At 46.4% G+C, this 23,961-nt stretch overlaps 1 protein-coding gene across 1 annotated transcript in view; it reads left to right on the forward strand.

Moving 5' to 3' along the window:
- The window catches only part of LOC129863247 (RNA-binding protein 25-like), a gene marked incomplete at its 5' end in the record, with an annotated part of 19,509 nt that extends 8,659 nt beyond the window's left edge, over window positions 1-10,850 (forward strand). Inside the window, 2 exons of the mRNA XM_055935155.1 lie at window positions 10,536-10,654; window positions 10,805-10,850. Of these exons, the coding sequence (XP_055791130.1) occupies window positions 10,536-10,654; window positions 10,805-10,850 (165 nt within the window). The remainder of the gene's footprint in view (window positions 1-10,535; window positions 10,655-10,804) is intronic.
- Between the last annotated feature and the right edge of the window lie 13,111 nt (window positions 10,851-23,961).

The following is a 23,961-nucleotide window of genomic DNA, read 5'->3' on the forward strand; positions in this document are numbered from 1 at the left end:
TCTTTACATGTGTTTTCCTGGCTCAAAATGAGCCACTTCTCATCGTGTTTTATTCAATACTGCTACTTAATAAACTGCAGAAATGCTCTGTGAGTCATCCATAAGTAGCTTACCACCTATTAGCAGAGCGCATCCCCATCAAATTAGAGATGAGAGTGAAGAGGGGGACCTCTAGGTGACCTGTACACAGTCATCAGGGATACATTCGGGATGCAAGCAAACTCTTTATGTTGCTGATGCAATGGAAATCCTCCGCTGTCCACCGCAGAACACGCATGACTGGTTCAAACAGCGAGTATTCCTATAGCCTGACAACATGTACATTAGCTTCACTCGTGTCGGTTACCAAGGTCTCCGTCTTTTGTCGAACTCAAGCTGATGTGGTGTGCTCCTGTCTCTGTCTCTCGCTCTCCTTCCATCGATCTCTCTCTGACAATGGCAAAACCCTCCCCTCCACACCGTGTGTCCATAGAGTCCTATTGCTGTCTGTTGACTGCACCTATAAAGATTGTTGATGTGCCTCTCACACTAACCCCGTGTACTGGAAGCCATATTAACAACACACGGAGCATACTGGAAGCCATATTAACAACACACGGAGTGTACTGGAAGCCGTATTAACAACACACGGAGCGTACTGGAAGCCATATTAACAACACACGGAGCGTACTGGAAGCCATATTAACAACACACGGAGCGTACTGGAAGCCATATTAACAACACACGGAGCGTACTGGAAGCCATATTAACAACACACGGAGCGTACTGGAAGCCATATTAACAACACACGGAGCGTACTGGAAGCCATATTAACAACACACGGAGCGTACTGGAAGCCATATTAACAACACACGGAGTGTACTGGAAGCCATATTAACAACACACGGAGTGTACTGGAAGCCATATTAACAACACACGGAGTGTACTGGAAGCCATATTAACAACACACAGAGCGTACTGGAAGCCATATTAACAACACACGGAGTGTACTGGAAGCCATATTAACAACACACGGAGTGTACTGGAAGCCATATTAACAACACACGGAGCGGTTGAACTTCCACAAAGTGCGACTGAAGTGTGTTTTATGAACTGAGCGGTTGTTTCCTCCGGGTTTTAATAGCAAATTAAGTTGCTGTGGATTGGCTCCTTGAAATTATGAATGGAGAATGGTAGCGTGGTTGCACATGTAGACAAAGTGTTGTGGCAAGGGATTACGCATGCTGTGGCTAAACATTCACGGTGTGTGTGTGTGTGTGCGTGTGCGCATACGAGCAAGAGAGTAAGAGAGAAGTTGAGAGAGAGTAAGAGGAGGTGAGAGAGTGCAGAAGAGGGCCAAAAGGGGGAGAGAGAAGAGACAAATAGAAGGGTTAGTGAGACACAGAGGAGTCCGACAGACAGAGAGTAGGCTTAATATTGATCGGGTGCCAGTTAAGCTGCTCTCTGCAGGGACCAAAGGAAAGAGGAGAGGAATGGAGAGAACGAGAGAGGAGAGGAGACAAGTGATGAGATGAAGCCACTGTGTCTCGCTGTAGAGTCACATGACCATTTCTCTTTCTTCTGAGTCATGAGGCCATTAGGTTCATGTTTGGATATGATATGATAGAGGTAGAAGGTACCTGGCCCATTAGGCACACATCTCGGATCAGCTTACCAAACTCAAACCCTCCCTTAAACCATAAGCGATAAAATCTCAAACCTGCCATAGAATCAGGGTAACTTTATACCCCTCCAATGAGACGACAATAGATTTAACATCAGAGTATCTGCAGACTGTTCCATATGTTTGTCATTGCACTGCCTGCCCCCTTCTGGCAAATACGGGTACAGTCCACTTTTTGCCCACTGCATTTACTTAGATGCAATGTAGTGTGTGAATGCGTTTGTGTGAGTGAGTGACATCCCTCACCCTCCATCCATCCTGGCCAGTTGGTGAAAGGACATCCCGGGCTCTTTGTCCTCTCTCTCCTCCTGAAAGACCAGTCCTGACATCTAAACTACCCCCTCCTAGGCTTTGAGCTAAATCTGTCAAAATGACTCTCTCTCACAGTTATCCCGGCCCCGGACTCTGTCATGCAAACACACACACTGATTTGATAAGAAGACTTCACACACACACATGGTTGAAGAATTCTCTCTCTCCCCCAAATAACTAACCCATGCTCTTAGAATTATATATTTTTTATTTAACCAGGCAAGTCAGTTACAAACAAATTCTTATTCACAATGACGGCCTAACCCTCCCCTAATCCGGACGACGCTGGGCCAATTATGCGCCGCCCTGTGGGACTCCCGATCAAGGTCGGTTCTAATACAGCCCGGGATCAAACCAGGGTCTGTAGTGACGCCTCTAGCACTGAGATGCAGTGCCTTAAACCGCTGTGACAATCGGGAGGCCATGTGTGTGTAGGGTTCTTTGGCTGACTCCATAAGAGAACTCCTTTTTGGTTCCAGGTTAAAAAAAAAACTTTGTGGAAAGTGTTCTACATGGAACCCAAAAGGGTTCTACCTGGAACCAAAAGAATTTACCTGGAACCAAAAAATTTCTTCAAAGGGTTCTGCAATGAGACTTTCCAAGTGGCACTGCGGTCTAAGGCACTGAATCTCAGTGATAAAGGGGTCACAACAGACCCTGGTTTGATCCCGGGCTGTATCACAACCAGCCGTGATCGGGAGTACCATAGGGCCGTGCACAACTGGCCCAGCGTCATCCGGGTTAGGGGAGGGTTTGGCTGGGGTAGGTCGTCATTGTGAATAAGAATTTATTCTTAACTAACTTGCCTAGTTAAGTAAATAATAAATAAATGTGGACAGCTGAATAACTATTTTAGGTTCTAGATTCTAAGAGTGCAGGATACACAATTTTGTCCTATTCTTCTCGAAAGTGGAGAGAGTGGTGCCAACCCAATTTGACTCTTCTCGCACAGCTACACAACAAACCCTTGAGGCTGATTGCAACGCCTCTGCAAATTGATTCTGAATTAGGACTTCTTCTCATCCAATCTCTCCCTCTATCCCTCCCACTCTCCCCCCTACGTTCCTCCCCCTCGCTCTCAGATTGTTCTAGGGGTTTAATTGGAGACTCTGGCCCAGTGATTTTGTGTGTTTGTGTGTGTGTGTGGGGGGGGGGGGGGGGGGCTGTGGAATGGTAGCCTGCTGTGACTGGTGTCCCCTCTGCTCAAACAAAATAAATCCCATGGGCTGTCCTGATCACGATGATTCAACAAACCGCTGGCTCAGAGGAAACAGGAGTATGGACACACACGTGCGTGCACACACACACACACATGACTGTAGCGCACACGAACAAAAACACGCAGAAATACAGTAAGTTTGAATGAGTCATCTCAGACATACAGGTGTTCACATGCAGTGCTGTGGAGAAGTATTTGTCCCCTTTCTAATTGTCTCTACTTTTGCATATTTTTGATACTCAGGTACTTTAGATGAGGTGGGTCCACAGGAAGAACATTATACCAACGGTCAAGCATGGGATGTTTTGGGGATGTTTTGCTGCCTCAGGACCTGAACGGCTTGCTTTAATAGAAGGAGCCGTGAATTCTGCTCTGTATCAGAGAATTCTACAAGGCCATCCGTCTGTGAGCTGGAGCTGAAGCGCAGCTGGGTCATGCAGCAAGACAATGATCCAAAACACACGATCAAGTCTGCATGAAAATGGTTAAAAAGCAACAAATTTGAAGAAGTTTTGGAATGGCCTAGTCGAAGTCCAGTTCTAAGCCCAATTGAGATGTTGTGGCAGGACTTGAAACGAGCAAACGTCTCTGAGTTACAGCAGTTCTGCATGGACGAGTGAGCCAAAATTCCTCCACAGCGACGTGAGAGACTGATCAAAACTACATGAAGCATTTGGTTGCAGTCGTTGCAGCTAAAAAGGTGGCACAACCAGTTATTGAGTGAAAAGGGGGCAATTACTTTTCACACAGGAGAATTGGGTGTTGCTTAACTTTGTTAATTAAATAAATAAGTATCACATTTTGCTGTTATCTGTAAACTCAGGTTACCTTTATCTAATATTATGATCTGGTTGAAGATCTGATAACATTCAGTGTAAAAAAACATGCAAAAATACAGGGAATCTGAAAAGGGGCAAATACTTTTTCACAGCACTGTAAGTGTCAACAAATCCATATTTTATTGTGTATTCTAGGGCTTTACCCTAGAATACACCTTGCCATATGTTTACTCTCTGTTATTTTACTCGCGTGTACTGCAGGTCCTCACTGGATTTATTGCTATATTGTTATCTGCTACACTCTGAAAAATGCTGGGTTAAATGCAACTCAGCTTTGGGTAAATAGTGGACAGAACATGCGTTGGGTTATTTTTGACCTCAGCCACACCATCACGCCCGCACACACTCTCACATACACACACACTAGGCCTAATTAGCTGTCAGCCGAGGTGAGTTAGGACTAACGAGCGAGGCTGTTGTGACTTACAGTGTGTTAACATGTAATGGTGAAGTGGTGTCCTCTGGCTGTGACAGCCTTATCGTCATACAGCCACTCCGTGTTACTGGCATGTTACTAGCGTGTTATCACAGTGATAACCACAGGCTAGGAGAATATGGGCCATAATAATGAATGGAAAGGTGTTGTCCTGTAGACAGCCTTTACTGTTAACAGTCAGAACCATGTTTAATGTGTTTGGCATAAATTAGTTTGGTGTCTTGGATGGTGGAATGTATGGTGCATGTTATAAACCATGGAGCTTTGAAGAATATAATGTCATTAAATGAAGTCAATGTACAGTACTGATAACCTCAGAGCGTCATTTCTAACAAGGTCAATGACATCATGCATATTGCAATGTTTTACCTTAGTTTTTACCGTCATTTAAATGCAGGTTTTATGTATTAAAGTATTGATCATCTTCGACAAGTACAGGGTTTGGAAATATGTGGAAGTAATGATCATTTCTGAGAACACGTCACAGCGATCAAAGCACATAATAGTTTGATCTATATTTAAGGTTGAGTTGAGGACGAAGAGGGCCGTCTCAGTACAAGTAGTAGTAGGGTGCAACGAGGGAAGGTGTCACTGTGTTAAACTCGGCCCAAAATGTCCTCCGTCCCATGTTGAGTCTTAATGTGGAGTGGGTCCACGCGTGTCAGAGAGAACCGGGCAGTGACAAGGGCCTGATCGGCAAACCAACCAGCTCACACATGAAAAGGTGGTCCTTTTCATTCACCCTCTTTCACTCCTCTCTCTCTTTGTATTGCTCATCTCTCGTTCACCCCTGTTTCTCTATCACACCTTCTCTTTCGTTCACTCCTGTCTCTCTATCTAATCAGGACCAGGGTTGCCTACCCCTGAGCTAGATGAATGGTTCACCTTGGCAGGGCAGTGTCCTTGGTTCCCAGAGGCTCGGATGCTAGATAGTAGTTGCTAGTTCTAGTACCCGTCATTTATATTGAACTGACTGAGAGTGTACAGTGTAGGCTGCTATTCTGTATGCCCTTAACCCACTCCTACCAAACTAGTGTGATCAGAAATGATCAGAAATGATCAGAAAATAGACGCAATCAACTTATATGAAATTCGTGACAGGCAGTACATGAATTTGTGAACAGAGTGTTTCAAATCCCAGAGTAAATAGGCCAACACACCCTCATCATGTCCCCCAGATCAAATATGAGTTAGAGGAGAGAGAGGAGGAGAAGTGGTGGGAAAAGAACCTGTAGCTTTTGTCCGTCCCTCCCCCCCTCTCTCTAAACAGCCTGTAGCTGAGGTTCAGGCCCCATCAGTCAGGGGAATGAGAGACAGAGAGAGGGAGGAGAGACAGAGAGAGAGGTAGAAGGGGAGAGAGAGACCAACAACGCAAGCCAAAGCAGCCAGCCAGCCACTAATAACCCCCCCCCCCCCCCTCCATTACCCTACAGGGACAGGACTCCATTCACTTACTTTAGTTATCTGGCTGAGAGGAATGGATGGGGATTTCATTTGTTAGCCCAGCGCGCGTGCAGTCCTACACTCTCGCAGAGGAAAAAAAGCTTCCTTTGTGTGTGTGAGGTGTGGAATTACTTCTGCTTTAGAGGGTTATAGAGTCGTGTGTGTGTGTGTGTGTGTGTGTGTGTGTGTGTGTGTGTGTGTGTGTGTGTGTGTGTGTGTGTGTGTGTGTGTGTGTGTGTGTGTGTGTGTGTGTGTGTGTGTGTGTGTGTGTGTGTGTGTGTGTGTGTGTGTGTGTGTGTGTTTAACTATTCCCCACAAGAATAGTAAATGAACCAAAATTTGACCAACTAGGGACATTTTCTTAGTCCCCACGAGGTCACATGCTATTGTAACAGTATAACTTTAGTCCGTCGCCCCGACCCGGGCGCGAACCAGGGACCCTCTGCACACATCAACAACAGTCAACCACGAAGCATCGTTACCCATCGCTCCACAAAAGCCCCTCTGCAAGGGGAACCACTACTTCAAGGTCTCAAAGCGAGTGACGTCACCGATTGAAACGCTATTAGCGCGCACCACCGCTAACTAGCTAGCCATTTCACATCGGTTACACTCACCCCCCTTTCGACCTCCTCCTTTTCCGCAGCAACCAGTGATCCGGATCAACAGCATCAATGTAACAGTATAACTTTAGTCCGTCCCCTTGCGCGAACCAGAGACCCTCTGCACACATCAACAACAGTCATCCACGAAGCATCGTTACCCATCGCTCCACAAACGCCGCGGCTCTGCAAGGGGAACCACTGCTTCAAGGTCTCAAAGCGAGTGACGTCACCGATTGAAACGCTATTAGCGCGTACCACCGCTAACTAGCTAGCCATTTCACATCGGTTACACTATTTCTAGGGGGTTTAGGGTTAAGGTTAGAATTAGTGTTATGGTTAGAATTACGTTAAGGGTTGGTTTTAGGGTTAGGAGCTAGGTTTAGGGTTAGGGTTATGGTTAGGTTTTGGGGTTGAGGTTAGGGTAAGGGTAAGAGTACTTGTTTGGGTTAGGGTTAGGTTTAGGGTTATGAGTTAGGGAAAATAGGATTTGAGTGGAACTAAATTGTGTGTCCCCAGAAGGTTAGCTGGACAAGACTGTGTATGTGTGTTAGTGGTGCGTGGGTCACTCCTGCTCCCGAATTAAAATATAGCCTACATTTGGTGTATCATTTTACTGCAAGAAATGTTTAATTCTGCAGAACTTAATATTGAGGCTAATTGAGAGCTTTTTTCTGTATTTTTTAATTTAAAGTTTATTTTGACAGAGAGTCAGTGCTGAGACCACGGTCTCTTTTCCAGATGAGCCTTGTATAGCACCACAATACACAGAAAAAAACACAATATACACAATAAAATACAGGTTATTATACACAACAACACACGATAAGCAAAGCCCAATCATAGAAAACGGACAGATTCTTCAGTAAACAGTCTGAAATACCCTAGAGGCACCAATTCCTCCTCGATCTACTGTCCGTGTCCAGATTTCAGTTTCCATTTAACCCATCTGAACATCAGGCTACAGTTCCCTTGACTTGCCTTAAGGCCTATTTAGGCCTGTCTTCTGATTGTCGAATTTGTATAGCGCCTCGCCATCATCACACATAACACAGCTATCACCCTCTTTCACTAATTCTTTCCTCAACATTACTTTTTTTTCTTCGCAGCTTTTCTCTCCTTGAATTGAACTCTGACGTCCCTTTTGTTTTTGCCACCGCGGATCGGCGTGAACTTTTTCTGCACCTTTCCCAAAAGCACGTGGCGATTGGCATGCAGGCTGGTTGCTGTGCGTACAGTTATAGGCCCCGAAGCGTAGGCTTACGCACTAATGGCAGACAGCCTACGATAGTGAACGAAAAACCTCAACGTACCCGCGCCGTGTATTGTTTTCTCTTTATGTCATCCCGCCCCGCAGAAATAACGGCGACTGCAGATTATAAATCAGCCCACGCATTCGCTAGCGTGCGCGTGCCTGTGTCCTGAACGTGCATGTGTGTGTGTCTGAAATTGCCGTGCAAACTTTCTGAGGCTCCCAGGGGATCAAACAACCCGAGACAACATACCACACACACTCTACCTCGCTCTTTACCAGAGGAGGCTGGTGGGGTGGGCTCTATAGGAGGACGGGCTCATTGTAAGGGCTGAAACGGAATGAATGGAACGGAGGCAGGTAGCCTAGCGGTTAAGAGCGCTGTCGATGTGCCCTTGAGCAAGGCACATAAGCCTAATTGCTCCTGTAAGTCGCACTGGATAAGAGTGTCTGCTAAATGACTAATGTGTAAATGTAAGTCAAACATGGTTTTCACATGTTTGATATTTGAAACGTTCCATTCCAGCCATTACAATGAATCTGTACGCCTATAGCACCTCCAACCAGCCTCCTTTGCTCTTTACCCCCCCCCCCCCCCCCTCTCTATCTCCTTCTCTCTCCCTCCTCGTTGGTAAGACAGACATGTCATGTTGTGAATGGTCTGATTGGAGGCTGGAACTAAATAAAGATGCCAACCTCATTACAGCGTCATGCAGTAAATACTCAGAGTGAATAGTCTGACTCACTCTACCCTGTGATTACCCCGTTCCTTATTCAAACACTGCGCACACACACACACAGCACACATACACACACACACCAAGGTCTGCGTGTCAGCCAAACCCAGCCGCTCAGTTACATGACTGATTTATTTGGGCTAATCCCTCAGCCGGTGAGTCATTGCATGGATGGGAAGAGAGGAGAGGAGAGGAGAGGAGAGGAGGGGGGGGAGAGGAGAGGAGAGCAGTGGGGCTGTCTAGACCTCCCAGCCATCAGGACTGATGAAGCTTTATTCATTTAGCTAATGGGATTTGAAGAGGCTGGCTGGAGCGTACTAGAGAAGCAGCTACAGGCTGTACCTCTGCACCTACATGTGGTTTGGTTACCTGATCCCACATCACTGTATGTTTCTGTACATAAACACACATTTGAAAACACACAAAGTGTCTGTAGCCGTGTGGCGCTGCCTCACATACCTCGTGTTTAGTCATGTCAACAACGATTGAACTTCGAGTGCATTGTGCGTCTCAAGTATTGTGTAGTAAGTTCCTGTGACTGGATGAGTGACAGCGGATGGTCTTTGTTCCCTATCCAGAGAATGACAATAACACTGTTCTCTGTAATCTGCTGGCCAGGTTCTGTCATTATTATTGTAGCTGCAACCCTACCATGCCCCTTAGCCACACACACACTCATTCACATTGCAGGTGTTAATTATACAGGTGTTTTATCAGCTGGATAGAGGCCTGTTTATCGTTTGTTTTCTGTCATCGTCCAGGGTGGATGTGCTGCAGGCTGTTTGTGTTTGTGCGTGCCTGTGTGTATCTGTGTGTGTGTGTGTGTGTGTGTGTGTGTGTGTGTGTGTGTGTGTGTGTGTGTGTGTGTGTGTGTGTGTGTGTGTGTGTGTGTGTGTGTGTGTGTGTGTGTGTGTGTGTGTGTGTGTGGCATCGTGCCGCTCAGGTGGAGGCAACAGTGTCCTCACAGAGCAGCAGTACGTCTCTCTCTCTCTTTGTCTTTTGCTCTTTTCCTGTAGTTCTTTCTCTGCCCAACCTCCCGCTCTTCTCCCCTCCCTTCACCTCAGACAGATTGAGGGCACACTAAAGTGACTCTCTCTCTGCTCTCCTCTCTCTCAGTGAGTCTTAATGTCGTTATCATCACTCCTCTTTCTCTGCTGTGTCAGCTGGAAATCACAAGCTAGGCCTTTTGTTCTCCTCGAAAACTTGCCACGTCTCCGTCCCGGTCTTTTCTACACCACGTTCCCCCCTCTCTCGCTCTCTCTCTCTCTCTCTCTCTCTCTCTCTCTCTCTCTCTCTCTCTCTCTCTCTCTCTCTCTCTCTCTCTCTCTCACTCTCACTCTCTCTCTCTCTCACTCTCTCTCTCTCTCTCTCTCTCTTTCTCTCTCTCTCTCTCTCTCACTCTCTCTCTCTCTCTCTCTCTCTCTCTCTGTCTCTCTCTCTCTCTCTCTCTCTCTCTCACTCTCTCTCTCTCTCTCTCTCTCTCTCGCTCTCTCTCTCTCGCTCTCTCTCTCTCGCTCTCTCTCTCGCTCTCTCTCTCTCTCTCAATGCCAGCCAACAGTTTCTATGGAAACAGAGAGGTACTTGAGGGAGTCTGACATGGGATGCAGATGTGGCGGAGGAGGATCTTGAGAAAAGTGCAGAGAGAGAACGAGAAAGAGAGAGAGGGATTGGGTGAAAGGATGGACGCTAAAGCTAAAGAGCTAAATAGACAGACTGTGAGTGACTGATTAGTGGTATGTACAAGTGAGAGTGTGAATATTCCCTTTGAGGGCGTGTGACATCTCTCTAAGGGCTCATATAGCCTCATATCTACAGACAGTTCTCAATCACCAGGCCTGTCTGTCCTTGACTTGACTTTCCAAGCCCATCTATGAGCTAATATCGATCGTTTATTCACTGGACAGATATTGCTTTATCAATAGAATTATTACTGTAACAATGGACTGATTGGGAACACATCTACTCATTCATTTCATGTCATTATCCTAAGTCATTATGTTGTTATTGACTCCCTCCCTCCCTCTCTCTCCAGGGCTTTCTGAGTCGGAGGCTGAAGGGTTCTATAAAGCGTACTAAGAGCCAGCCCAAACTGGACCGTAACTCCAGCTTCAGACACATCCTGCCTGGATTCAGGAGTGTGGACAATGAGAGGTACAGTAGGCCCAGTGGTTTTACATTACAGCTGTTTTACACTGTGGTTTCACACTGGTTTTAGTTTGTGTGTGAGGGCCTGTGTTGATACTGGATCTTTGGTCTGCCTTTTGGGGGACTTGTGTGTTTGTGTTTGTTTGTGTGTCCTAGACTGTGTGCTGGCAGATGTGTTTTGTTTGGACGCGTCTTTGACTGATGGCCGGTTACTGAGGTCGCTGTCGACATGCTTGTGTTGTCAGTGAAAACCAGCCGGGCTCTGCTCCCCAATCTGTCATTCCAACTCTCCCTCACTTTCTCTCCTCCTCCCTTTATTTCGGTTTCTGCTTCGCTCAGTTTTCCTCCTTCTCTCTCCACCCTCTCTCCCTCTCTCCCTCCTCCCTCTCTCCCTCCTCCCCGATCCCTCTCGCTCTCTCTCTCTCCCTCTCTCTGTGGGCTGAGGCTGAGTGTGATGGATGCTCTCCTCTGTGTGTGAGTGCTGCGTGTGTCTTAGTGGTGACACTCTTACCTCTGTGGCCCTGCTGCTGCAGCATAGACTGGACCAATCGAATCCCACGGCCCTGGCTCTGTCTGTCTCACAGGTGATTTATGGCTAAATGTCACACATCTTACTCCAGGTTCCATTTTACCCTTCGCTTGCCATTCACCACCGGTTCTATTACATGTGGCCGGTCCCTTCATGTTGAAATGCCAGCTCCATTCGAACCCTATTGGATATGTGAGAAAGCAAAAGAAAATGTTTCGCGACGAATCTCTGTGGGAAATGAATGTGGATTTCTGAGTCACACTGGTTCCTCGCCCAGAGCTCAATCGGAGTGATTTTGATTGCTGTTAGTTTAAATGAAATCGTTAATAAGATCATGTCATTTACTCATGAGTTCGGAATCAGCCACTTTGAAAACGTTTTTGCTCCATTCGAACGATCCCAATTAGGTTTCATCTCAGAGAGTCTAAGTTGTGTTTTCACTGCTCATCCTCCTACGCTAGCACTTTGTGTTTGACTGTCCCTTGTATTCGTGTCAGATAAAGACTTTTAGCTCTGCTGGCGCTTTAAATGATGATTGGGTTGGATCGGAGATGAGGCGATCTGTCCGTCTGGGCTGGGTAATTAGAGCACTGTACTTGTATGTGGAGTTCTTCTGTCTCTCTGCTGCTCTGAGCCTGTCAGAAGGCCTGTCTCGTGTGTGTGTGTGTGTGTGTGTGTGTGTGTGTGTGTGTGTGTGTGTGTGTGTGTGTGTGTGTGTGTGTGTGTGTGTGTGTGTGTGTGTGTGTGTGTGTGTGTGTGTGTGTGTGTGTGTGTGTGTGTGTGTGTGTGTGTGTGTGTGTGTGTGTGTGTGTGTGTGTGTTTGTGTGTGTCTGCTGCTTTGAGCTTGTCAGTAGACTCTGCTATAGCTGGAGACTACCCACCTACTTTTAATGAGCCATTAGAATCAGGAGGTGTCATCGTGGAACATTGTGAGTTTTCCGTCAATGTAGAGTAGAGTGGAATGCTGTTCTGTTCTGTTCTGTTCCTCCCACTGCTTGGACAAATTATACCATAGCTATATGGCTCTATCTCCTTCCCCCTCCCTCCCTCTCTCCCTCTGTCTCTTTTTCTTTCTTGTTCTCTCTCTCGGTCTCCCTGTCTCGGACAGTGGGTTTAGTTTCCCTCTGTGTCTTCCTGTGATAAAGTGCTCAGTGCAGAACGCAAATATCGGACAGGAAATTAGACCGTCCAGGAAGCTCCTTATCTCCCCTACAACACCACAAACACACATACACACACAGACCCACACCCACATCATTATTTTTATACACCCACGTACACACACACGGAAGACTGATAACAGTTCCATTTCTACCATCTAGTATCTAGGGACCCAGGTGACACTTTGATACATTCCCCTGCCAGTACGGTGCAGTAAGTCTATGTCATTAACCCCCCCCCCCCTGTAGAGTGGGATCTCATGTGAAGGCAGTTGATGACACTCCACTGTCTGTCAGCTCAGGAACAGGCTTCCAGCAGGGCAGAGTCCCATACACACTGAAACTCACATGGCACACAGTCACATAGAGTCACATGCAACTGAAACACCAGAGTCATCTGAGGTGGGACGGGGACGGAGGATAGGGGAGTAGGGCGAGGAGGATGGGGAAGGAGGAGGGAGAACGCACACACCCGTAAATAACACACACGGTCCCGTTAAACCTGAATCTGTCTGTCTGTCTGTCACTCAGACTGAGCTGCAGATGAACAGCAGCTGGACAGGATGAACTATTCAAAACTGTTAATCAGCAACGACCGGGGAACAGTGACAGGGTATTTTGGTATTTTATTAGGATCCCCATAAGGTGTTGCGAAAGCAGCAGCTACTCTTCCCGGGGTCCACACAAAACATGAAACGTGACATAATACAGAACAATAATAGACAAGAACAGCTAAAGGACAGAACTATATACAGTTTATTACAGCACACACAGCCTTCATATCAATACATACACATAATGTTTAGGTCAAATACGGGAGACGTTTTGTACCCTGAGGTGTTGCTTTATCTGTTTTTTGTAAACAGGTTTGCTGTTTATTTGAGCAATATGCGATGGAACAGGGTTCCATGCAATAATGGCTCCACAGTATATATAGTATTTGGCTACCCTCCAGGCTTGAGGGCAAACCCCTTACTCTAGACTCGAATTAAAGATATGACAGATAGGAGTGGCCATAGAGTGGAGGGGAAAGGATGGGGATGAATGAGCCAATGGAGATTGACAGACAGGAATACACACACACACACACACACACACACACACACACACACACACACACACACACACACACACCACAGAATGGTACAGTACAGAGCAGATGTATGTATCGGCTGATCAAAGAGAAGTGTAGTACAACATAGATACACAGATCACTCTGTCCATGTTGCAGCCAGATACCCTAGTAATGTTTTATTCACTATTAACCAGCACTCCTAATTCCCTGAGGACTATGTTACTGCATGTGTGCGTGTGTGTGCGTGTGCGTGTGTGTGTGAGCGTGCATGAGTCGGGCGTTCATGTGTGTCTCATTTAAAGGAATGGCAAAAGTTTTAATACACAACGCCTAATCAGCCCACTAGTGATATAGACTGCTGCAGTCATCAAGATACCATCTCTGTATCCTCTCTACTGCCCGAGGAGAGCAGTGTTATCAGGTAACACAATGAGTTGAGCTCAATGGGAGGTCTTTCTAATGGAAGTGTAATGACAAAGGTATTGATGGGTCAATTTCTCCAGCCCAGAGGCATTTTATAGCCTCCTATAGCCTGCTGTTTCTGCTGACAGCAGCTACAGATGTAGAATCTTCATTTGATCACTCTGTTGCAGGAGAACTTCCTGCAACGCAGGACATTTTAAACGTATAGTGTATTTGAGGTTACAAAAGGCATTGTAAGTTTTTAATTTCCACTTTGAAATTTGACTTGATTTTCCCTTATGGAAAATGTATTAACCCCCACAAAAATGTCTGTTAATTATAATCCACATAATGATTCATATTTCCTGTTGCTGAAGAATTATTTTCCTGCTATAGCAAACTGGCTCAAATTAAGATTTTTTTTCTCACCCATCTTTGTTTAACCTCTATTTGATCAGGGAGTCATATCTACACACAATACCTCATAATGACAAAGTGGAAACATGTTTTTAGCAAATTTTTAGCAAATGTATTGAAAATGAAATACAGAAATATCTCATTTACATGGGTACATAACAGAATTACCCATATAAAGGTCTTTAAAAACAGAAACTCTGATATATTTTAAAACTTTGTTTGACAAGTGGTTCTGAAAGGTCATGAAATGACCTTTCAAATGATAGTGTCTTTATAAAGCATTCATACCCCTGATTCAATACTTTGTAGAAACACCTTTGGCAGTGATTACAGCTGTGAGTCTTTCTGGGTAAGTCTCTAAGAGCTTTCCACACCTTGATTGTGCAACATTTGCCCATTAATCTTTGAGAAAATTCTTCAAGCTCTTTCAAATTGGTTGTTGATATTTGCTAGACAACCATTGTCAGGTCTAGCCATAGATTTTCAAGTAGATTGAAGTCGAAACTGTCATTCAGCCACTCAGGAACATTCACTGTGTTCTTGGTAAGCAACTCAAGTGTAGATTTGGTCTTGTGTTTTAGGTTACTTACTGTCCTGCTGAAAGATAAATTAATCTCACAGTGTCTGGTGGAAAGCAGACTGAACCAGGTTTTCCTCTAGGATTTTGCCTGTGCTTAGCTCCATTTTGTTTATTTTTTATCCTGAAAACTCCCCAGTCCTTAACGACTACTAGCATGTCCATAACATGATGCAGCCTCCACTATGCTGGAATATATGGAAAGTGGTACTCAGTAATGTGTTGTATTGGAACTGCCCCAAACATAACACTTTGTATTCAAGACAAAAATGTAATTACTTTGCATGTTTAGGAATATTTTTATTCTGTACAGGCATCCTTATTTTCTTTCTGTCAATTAGGTTGGTACAATGTTGTTAATCCATCCTCAGTTCTCTCCTATCACTCCCATCACACTCCTTGAAAGTGGCAGCTCTACCCTTTAGCTCAGTGCGGATGTTGCCTGTAATCCATGGCTTCTGGTTGGGGTATGTGCGTACGGTCACTATGGGGACGACGTCATCGATGCACTTATTGATGAAGCCAGTGACTGATGTGGTGTACTCCTCAATGCCATCAGAAGAATTCCAGTCTATTCCAGTCTGTGCTAGCAAAACAGTCCTGTAGCTTAGCATCTGCGTCAACTGACCACTTCCGTATTGAGCAAGTCACAGGTACTTCCTGCATTCGTTTCTGCTTGTAAGCAGGAATCGGGAGGATAGAATTATGGTCAGATTTGCCGAATGGAGGGCGAGGGAGAGCTTTGTACGCATCTCTGTGTGTGGAGTAAAGGTGGTCTAGAGTTTTTTTTCCTCTGGTTGCACATGTAACATGCTGGTAGAAATTAGGTCAAATTAATTTATGTTTCCCTGCATTAAAATCCCCGGCCACTAGGAGCGCCGCCTCTGGATGAGAATGTTCTTGTTTGCTTATGGCCCCATACAGCTCGTTGAGTGCGGTCTTAGTGCCAGCATCAGTTTGTGGTGGTAAATAGACAGCTACGAAAAGTATAGATGGTATCATGAGATACTTCATTAATATTACATTTTGTGCACCAGCTGTTATTGCCACCCCTTGTCTTACCAGAGGCAGCTGGTTCTGTCTTGCTGATGCACCAAAAACCAAGCCAGTTGTATGTTATCCATGTCGTCGTTCAGCCAGTGAAACATAAGATACTACAGTTTTTAATGTCCCGTTGGTAGGATAGTCTTGATCAGAACTCATCCAGTTTATTCTCCAATGATTAAACGTTGGCTAACAGGACGGATGGTAGAGGCGGGTTACCCACTCGCCGTCTGATTCTTAAAAGGCACCCCGACCTACGACCCTTATATCTCTGTCTCTTCTTCATGGGAATGACTGGGATTTGGGCCTTTTCCGGTGTCTGAAGTAAATTCTTCGGTCCGACACATTAAAGAAAACATCTTTGTCCAGTATGAGGTGAGTAATCACTGTTCTGATATCCAGAAGCTCATTTTGGTCATAAGTGACGATGGCAGAAACATTATGTACACACAATAGCACAATTGGTTAGGAGCCGGTAAACAGCAGCCAACTCCTGTCGCACCATAATGATTAAATTCACTGTTCAACTGAGGGACCTTACAGATAATTGTATGTGTGGGGTACACAGATGAGGCAGTTCTTTAAAAAATCATGTTAAAAACCATTAATGCACAGTACAACTTAATATGTGACCTGTTAAGCACATTAAGACTCCTGGACTTATTTAGGCCATAACAAAGGGGTTGAATATTTTTTGACTCAAGGCATTTCAGCTCTTCATTTTTTATTCATTTGCAAAAAAATTGAAAAACAGAATTCCACTTTGACATTATTGGGTATTGTGTGTAGGCCGGTGACAAAAAAATCTAAATGTAATACATTTTAAATTCAGGCTGTAACACAACAAAATGTGGAAAAAGTCCAGGGTGTGAATACTTTCTGAAGGCACTGTAGATCATTTTCAGGAGTCTGGGTCAAAAATAACCCAACGTGTTTTGTGTCCAATATTTACCCAGTGCTGGGTTTTTAACACAGCATTTTTTAGAGTGTAGAGAATAAGGTATGTTTTTCTCATGTCAACTACCATCCCTGTGGTATTTTCTCTCTGTTGCATCACGTCCGACAGATATCCCAGTGTTTCTGTGTGTATTACAATCCAACACCATCTCTTCACTTTCTTTGTATCATTAAGCTCAGAACCAGAGGAGCTGCAGTCCTGCCGAGAGAGAGAGAGAGAGTGTGGGTGTGTGTGTGTGTGTGTGTGTGTGTGTGTGTGTGTGTGTGTGTGTGTGTGTGTGTGTGTGTGTGTGTGTGTGTGTGTGTGTGTGTGTGTGTGTGTGTGTGTGTGTGTGTGTGTGTGTGTGTGTGCGGGATTGCTGGGAAGACATCACGCTGTCACACAAACACTACTGAAAAATGCTTTTCTCTGTCATGTAATTCCTCCTTATTTTAACACACACACATATAAAAACACACACATACACACAAAAACACACACCCTCACCAACTGTGTCATTTTGTACCCGTCTCCTTAGTCCAATTACCAAATCCGTTTGCATTACCTAATTTCTCTCGCTTTCTCTCCCTCCTTCTCCCTGTCCATCTATGTGTAATGTGATTATAGTGTGTGTGTGGATGTTTGTAATTGTGGTGTGTGTGTGTGTGTGTGGTGTGCCCGTGTGTGTGTGCTCTTTGCATGCGTGCGTGCCAGGGGCTGGGTCTGGTTCATATTCATCTGTCTGTCGGCAGATGAATCAGACAGCATCTCTCTTTGATCTCTCTAGGGAACACAAATCACATTTCAGTTGCACCTCCGATAGCCACAGGATGGAGAGGAGTGTGAGTGTGTGTTGGAGTTCTGAGAAGACATGACTCATTGGACCAGGTGGAACACATGGCTGCTACTTCGTGACAAATGTTGTTATAAAAAAGGGAAACCTTATATTTTATTAAATTTTATTCATACCCCCCCCCCCCCCCCCTCTCTCAATTCAATTTCAATTCCAATTCAAGTGAAGTAGATAGTAAACAAAAGTGAAATAAACAATAAAAATGAACAGTAAACATTACACTCACAAAAGTTCCAAAAGAATAAAGACATTTCAACATTGTACTCCTGAGTGGCACGGCGGTCTAAGGCACTGCATCTCAGTGCAAAAGGGGTCACTATAGTCCCTGTTTCGAATCCAGGCTGGATCACATCCAGCTGTGATTGGGAGTCCCATAGGGCGGCGCACATTTGGCCCAGCATCGTTCTGGGTTTGGCCGGGGTAGGCAGTCATTGTAAATAAGAATTTGTTCTTAACTGACTTGCCTAGTTAAATAAAGGTTAAGTTAAAAAAATGCAAATAGTTAAAGTACAAAAGGGAAAATAAATAAACATAAATATGGGTTGTATTTACAATGGTGTTTGTTCTTCACTGGTTTCCCTTTTCTTGTGGCAACAGGTCACACATCTGTGTCTCTAATATGGTCATGCGTTTGGCAGGAAGTTAGGAAGTGCAGCTCAGTTTCCAACTCATTTTGTGGGCAGTGTTGCACATAGCCCGTCTTCTCTTGAGAACAAGGTCTGCCTACGGTGGCCTTTCTCAATAGCAAGGCTATGCTCACTGAGTCTGTACATAGTCAAAGCTTTCCTTAAGTTTAGGTCAGTCACAGTGGTCAGGTATTCTGCCACTGTGTCCTCTCTGTTTAGGGCCAAATAGCATTCTAGTTTGCCCTGTTTTTTTTGTTAATTCTTTCCAATGTGCCAAGTAATTCTCTTTTTGTTTTCTCATGATTTGGTTGGGTCTAATTGTGTTGGTGTCTCCTGTGGGGTCTGTTTGTGTTTGTGAACAGAGCCCCAGGACCAGCTTGCTTAGGGGACTCTTCTCCAGGTTCATCTCTCTGTAGGTGATGGCTTTGTTATAGAAGGTTTGAGTATCGCTTCCTTTTAGGTGGTTGTAGAATTTAACGTCTCTTTTCTGGATTTTGATAATTAGCGGGTATCGGCTTAATTTTGCTCCGCATGCATTATTTGGCGAATTCTTGGCTGGTGAGCACACAGACTCTACAGTATAGCCCATAGTATCAAATTCCTCGTTATTATGACTATAGTCAGAGCTAAAAGCCTTTCTTGTTCCCTCCACCGTTCCCTCTCTCCCTGAGGACAGCCATTAGTTGAAGTCGAGAGCTCTCGATAGAAATGCTTAATCTGTCTAACGTCCACAAATACCGACGAGTACAATGACGTGGAAATGATGGTCTGGACAATGGAACGGCTGAGGAGAGGATCCTCCCTTCTCTATATAGATGGAGCGGGAGGGAGAGAAGAGAGAGATGTGGTACGGGGAATGGAGGATGAGGTGGAGAGATGGAATAAGGAGGGTGGAGAGATGGACATACTGTACAGTATTTTGTTAAGGAAGAGGTGGAGAGAAGAAGGGAGAGAGAGAGAGAGACGTGTGTAAGGTAGTGTGTACACTCACAGTATTGCGGTGAGATTATTAACGGGGCGCCAGTCAAACGCAATTTCCCTACACAATCAACATGTAAGAACACTCATCAACACATTTACAAACATAATGAGAATGGTCACGGAGTAGGAAACAGAATGGAGGATCAGAAGTGAAGACCTCGAGATCCCGGACATGAAACGATGTCATACGCAGTCTGTGATCAACGTCTGTTGTGGCTTCTTGATTGCTCAGGCCGCGTGGAGGAGAACAAAGGAAGAAGATGGCTGTGTGTCCTTTCTTGTTGAGTTGCGTGCTTCCTTCTTTTGGTTGCTCCTTTGGTCCTGCAATTCTTCTTGTTGCTCTTCTCTGTTGGCTCCTTGCTGGAGTTACAGAGGCTGTGCTCTAATTGTCTACTCCTTCTTCCCTTGACGAAGGTCAGTTTAAGTTTACCGTTCAGGCTACACTAGCTCTTTTAAGTCGTATGCCTTCTTCTGAGGCAAAGTCTTCTTCTGAGGCAAAGTCTTCTTCTGAGGCAAAGTCTTCTTCTGAGGCAAAGTCTTCTTCTGAGGCAAAGTCTTCTTCTGAGGCAAAGTCTTCTTCTGAGGCAAAGTCTTCTTCTGAGGCAAAGTCTTCTTCTGAGCCTGTTTAAGTGCATGGGCACTTCCATACCACTTTCTGTACTGGATTAGTTACTATTCCCTAAAAGGTACCTTTCCCCTAACTTGTTGCCAGTTCTGGCCATTAAAGCCAACGGTTCAGGGCCTGTGGTCGGCCTGTCCAGAGTTCAGATGTCCAGCCGGATAAGAGGCTAAGAGCGTGAGGGGAAGACAGCGGACTCCTTTTGCAGTCCTGTCACATGGTGTCACAGCTAGGTGTGAATGGCCACTTTGTCTTGGAGAGAGAGAACTTTTGTGAGTGTAATTTTTACTGTTCATTTCCCATTTGTTTCTTGTCTATTTCACTTGCTTCGGCAATGTATCATATGTTTCCCATGCCAACAAAGCACTTTGAATTGAAAGAACTCCATAGTCCATATTTGTATGTATTTTATTTTATTTAACTCGGCAAGTCAGTTAAGAACAAATTCTTATTTACAATGACGGCCTAGGAACAGTGGGTTAACTGACTTGTTCAGGGGCAGAACGACAGATTTGTACCTTGTCAGCACTGGGATTCAATCCACCAAGCTTTCGGTTACTGGCCCAACGCTCTAACCTACTGCCCCCGTTTAGCATTATAGACAGACAGTAAAAGGATGTTCAATGTTGTTCAACATATGACATTAAAACAACACGTCACTATCGATGTATAATGTTAACTGTGTTTGTTGGTTTTGGTCATCGTTGTTTCATTCATTGTTTATTTCCCTTGCTTTGGCAATGTGAACATATGTTTCCCATGCCAATGAAGCCCTTCAATTGAATTGAAAGAGAGAAGAGAGGTGTTTGTGATTGTGTGCCTCTGTTCACTTCCAAGGCATCAATCCACAAATCCAATAAACGAATGACATTTAACGGTGTTAAATTCGTTAAATATTCTCCAGGTGGTTTCACTGTAATATCTATCATTTGTGTCATGTTCCCCCCTGTCTCTCTCTCTTTTAATCCCCCCGTCCTCCCCTTGCTCTCACTCCCTCTCTCTCTCCTTTCAGTCTTTCCTCTGTGTGTGTGTGTGTGTGTGTGTGTGTGTGTGTGTGTGTGTGTGTGTGTGTGTGTGTGTGTGTGTGTGTGTGTGTGTGTGTGTGTGTGTGTGTGTGTGTGTGTGTGTGTGTGTGTGTGTGTGTGTGTGTGTGTGTGGCTAATATTGTTGAGAGCAAGTGTTCTCTCTGGTGGATGTCTGCTACATTAAACCCTATGCAGAACTCTCGTAGCCATGTCCTTAGATGACCTGTCACAACCCCTTCCCCTCTTCTTCTCTCTCTACCTCCCCTCCTCTTCTTCTCTCTCTACATTTCCTCCTCCTCTTCTTCTTCTCTCTACCTCGCCTCCTCCTCTCTTCTCCCTTCCCTTCCCCACCTCTTCTCTCTCTACCTCCCCTCCTCCTCTCTTCTCCCTTCCCTTCCCCACCTCTTCTCACTCTTCATCCCCTCCTCCTCTCTTCTCCGTTCCCTTCCCCACCTCTTCTTCTCTCTACCTCCACTCCTCCTCTCTTCTCTGTTCCCTTCCCCACCTCTTCTCACTCTACCTCCCCTCCTCCTCTCTTCTCCCTTCCCTTCCCCACCTCTTCTCTCTCTACCTCCCCTCCTCCTCTCTTCTCCCTTCCCTTCCCCACCTCTTCTCACTCTACCTCCCCTCCTCCTCTCTTCTCCCTTCCCTTCCCCACCTCTTCTCTCTCTACCTCCCCTCCTCCTCTCTTCTCCCTTCCCTTCCCCACCTCTTCTCACTCTACCTCCCCTCCTCCTCTCTTCTCCCTTCCCTTCCCCACCTCTTCTCTCTCTACCTCCCCTCCTCCTCTATTCTCCATTTCCTTCCCCACCTCTTCTCACTCTTCATCCCCTCCTCCTCTCTTCTCCCTTCCCTTCCCCACCTCTTCTCTCTCTACCTCCCCTCCTCCTCTCTTCTCCGTTCCCTTCCCCACCTCTTCTCTCTCTACCTCCCCTCCTCCTCTCTTCTTCCTTCCCTTCCCCACCTCTTCTCTCTCTACCTCCCCTCCTCCTCTCTTCTCCGTTCCCTTCCCCACCTCTTCTCACTCTACCTCCCCTCCTCCTCTCTTCTTCCTTCCCTTCCCCACCTCTTCTCACTCTACCTCCCCTCCTCCTCTCTTCTTCCTTCCCTTCCCCACCTCTTCTCTCTCTACCTCCCCTCCTCCTCTTTTCTTCATTCCCTTCCCCACCTCTTCTTCTCTCTCTACCTCCCCTCCTCTTCTTCTCTCTCTACATTTCCTCCTCCTCTTCTTCTTCTCTCTACCTCGCCTCCTCCTCTCTTCTCCCTTCCCTTCCCCACCTCTTCTCTCTCTACCTCCCCTCCTCCTCTCTTCTCCCTTCCCTTCCCCACCTCTTCTCACTCTTCATCCCCTCCTCCTCTCTTCTCCGTTCCCTTCCCCACCTCTTCTTCTCTCTACCTCCACTCCTCCTCTCTTCTCTGTTCCCTTCCCCACCTCTTCTCTCTCTACCTCCCCTCCTCCTCTCTTCTCCCTTCCCTTCCCCACCTCTTCTCTCTCTACCTCCCCTCCTCCTCTCTTCTCTGTTCCCTTCCCCACCTCTTCTCTCTCTACCTCCCCTCCTCCTCTCTTCTCCCTTCCCTTCCCCACCTCTTCTCACTCTACCTCCCCTCCTCCTCTCTTCTCCCTTCCCTTCCCCACCTCTTCTCTCTCTACCTCCCCTCCTCCTCTCTTCTCCCTTCCCTTCCCCACCTCTTCTCACTCTACCTCCCCTCCTCCTCTCTTCTCCCTTCCCTTCCCCACCTCTTCTCTCTCTACCTCCCCTCCTCCTCTCTTCTCCCTTCCCTTCCCCACCTCTTCTCACTCTACCTCCCCTCCTCCTCTCTTCTCCCTTCCCTTCCCCACCTCTTCTCTCTCTACCTCCCCTCCTCCTCTATTCTCCATTTCCTTCCCCACCTCTTCTCACTCTTCATCCCCTCCTCCTCTCTTCTCCCTTCCCTTCCCCACCTCTTCTCTCTCTACCTCCCCTCCTCCTCTCTTCTCCGTTCCCTTCCCCACCTCTTCTCTCTCTACCTCCCCTCCTCCTCTCTTCTTCCTTCCCTTCCCCACCTCTTCTCTCTCTACCTCCCCTCCTCCTCTCTTCTCCGTTCCCTTCCCCACCTCTTCTCACTCTACCTCCCCTCCTCCTCTCTTCTTCCTTCCCTTCCCCACCTCTTCTCACTCTACCTCCCCTCCTCCTCTCTTCTTCCTTCCCTTCCCCACCTCTTCTCGCTCTACCTCCCCTCCTCCTCTTTTCTTCATTCCCTTCCCCACCTCTTCTTCTCTCTACCTCCCCTCCTCCTCTCTTCTCCCTTCCCTTCCCCACCTCTTCTCTCTCTACCTCCCCTCCTCCTCTCTTCTCCCTTCCCTTCCCCACCTCTTCTCTCTCTACCTCCCCTCCTCCTCTATTCTCCGTTTCCTTCCCCACCTCTTCTCACTCTTCATCCCCTCCTCCTCTCTTCTCCCTTCCCTTCCCCACCTCTTCTCTCTCTACCTCCCCTCCTCCTCTCTTCTCCGTTCCCTTCCCCACCTCTTCTCTCTCTACCTCCCCTCCTCCTCTCTTCTTCCTTCCCTTCCCCACCTCTTCTCTCTCTACCTCCCCTCCTCCTCTCTTCTCCGTTCCCTTCCCCACCTCTTCTCACTCTACCTCCCCTCCTCCTCTCTTCTTCCTTCCCTTCCCCACCTCTTCTCACTCTACCTCCCCTCCTCCTCTCTTCTTCCTTCCCTTCCCCACCTCTTCTCTCTCTACCTCCCCTCCTCCTCTTTTCTTCATTCCCTTCCCCACCTCTTCTTCTCTCTACCTCCCCTCCTCCTCTCTTCTCCCTTCCCTTCCCCACCTCTTCTCTCTCTACCTCCCCTCCTCCTCTCTTCTCCCTTCCCTTCCCCACCTCTTCTCACTCTTCATCCCCTCCTCTCTTTTCCCTGCCCTCCACCTCTTCTTGTTTGCAGGGTCAAAGTCAGAGAGAGATCACGCCTGGACGGTCATGGTTCACTGCACCTGCCTCTCTTTATGCACACGTGTATGGACTCACACACACAAACCACCTTGAAGTAGTGGTTCCCCTTGCAGAGGGGCTTTTGTGGAGCAATGGGT

Source organism: Salvelinus fontinalis, chromosome 10, assembly GCF_029448725.1.
Source record: "Salvelinus fontinalis isolate EN_2023a chromosome 10, ASM2944872v1, whole genome shotgun sequence".
NCBI lineage: Eukaryota > Metazoa > Chordata > Actinopteri > Salmoniformes > Salmonidae > Salvelinus > Salvelinus fontinalis.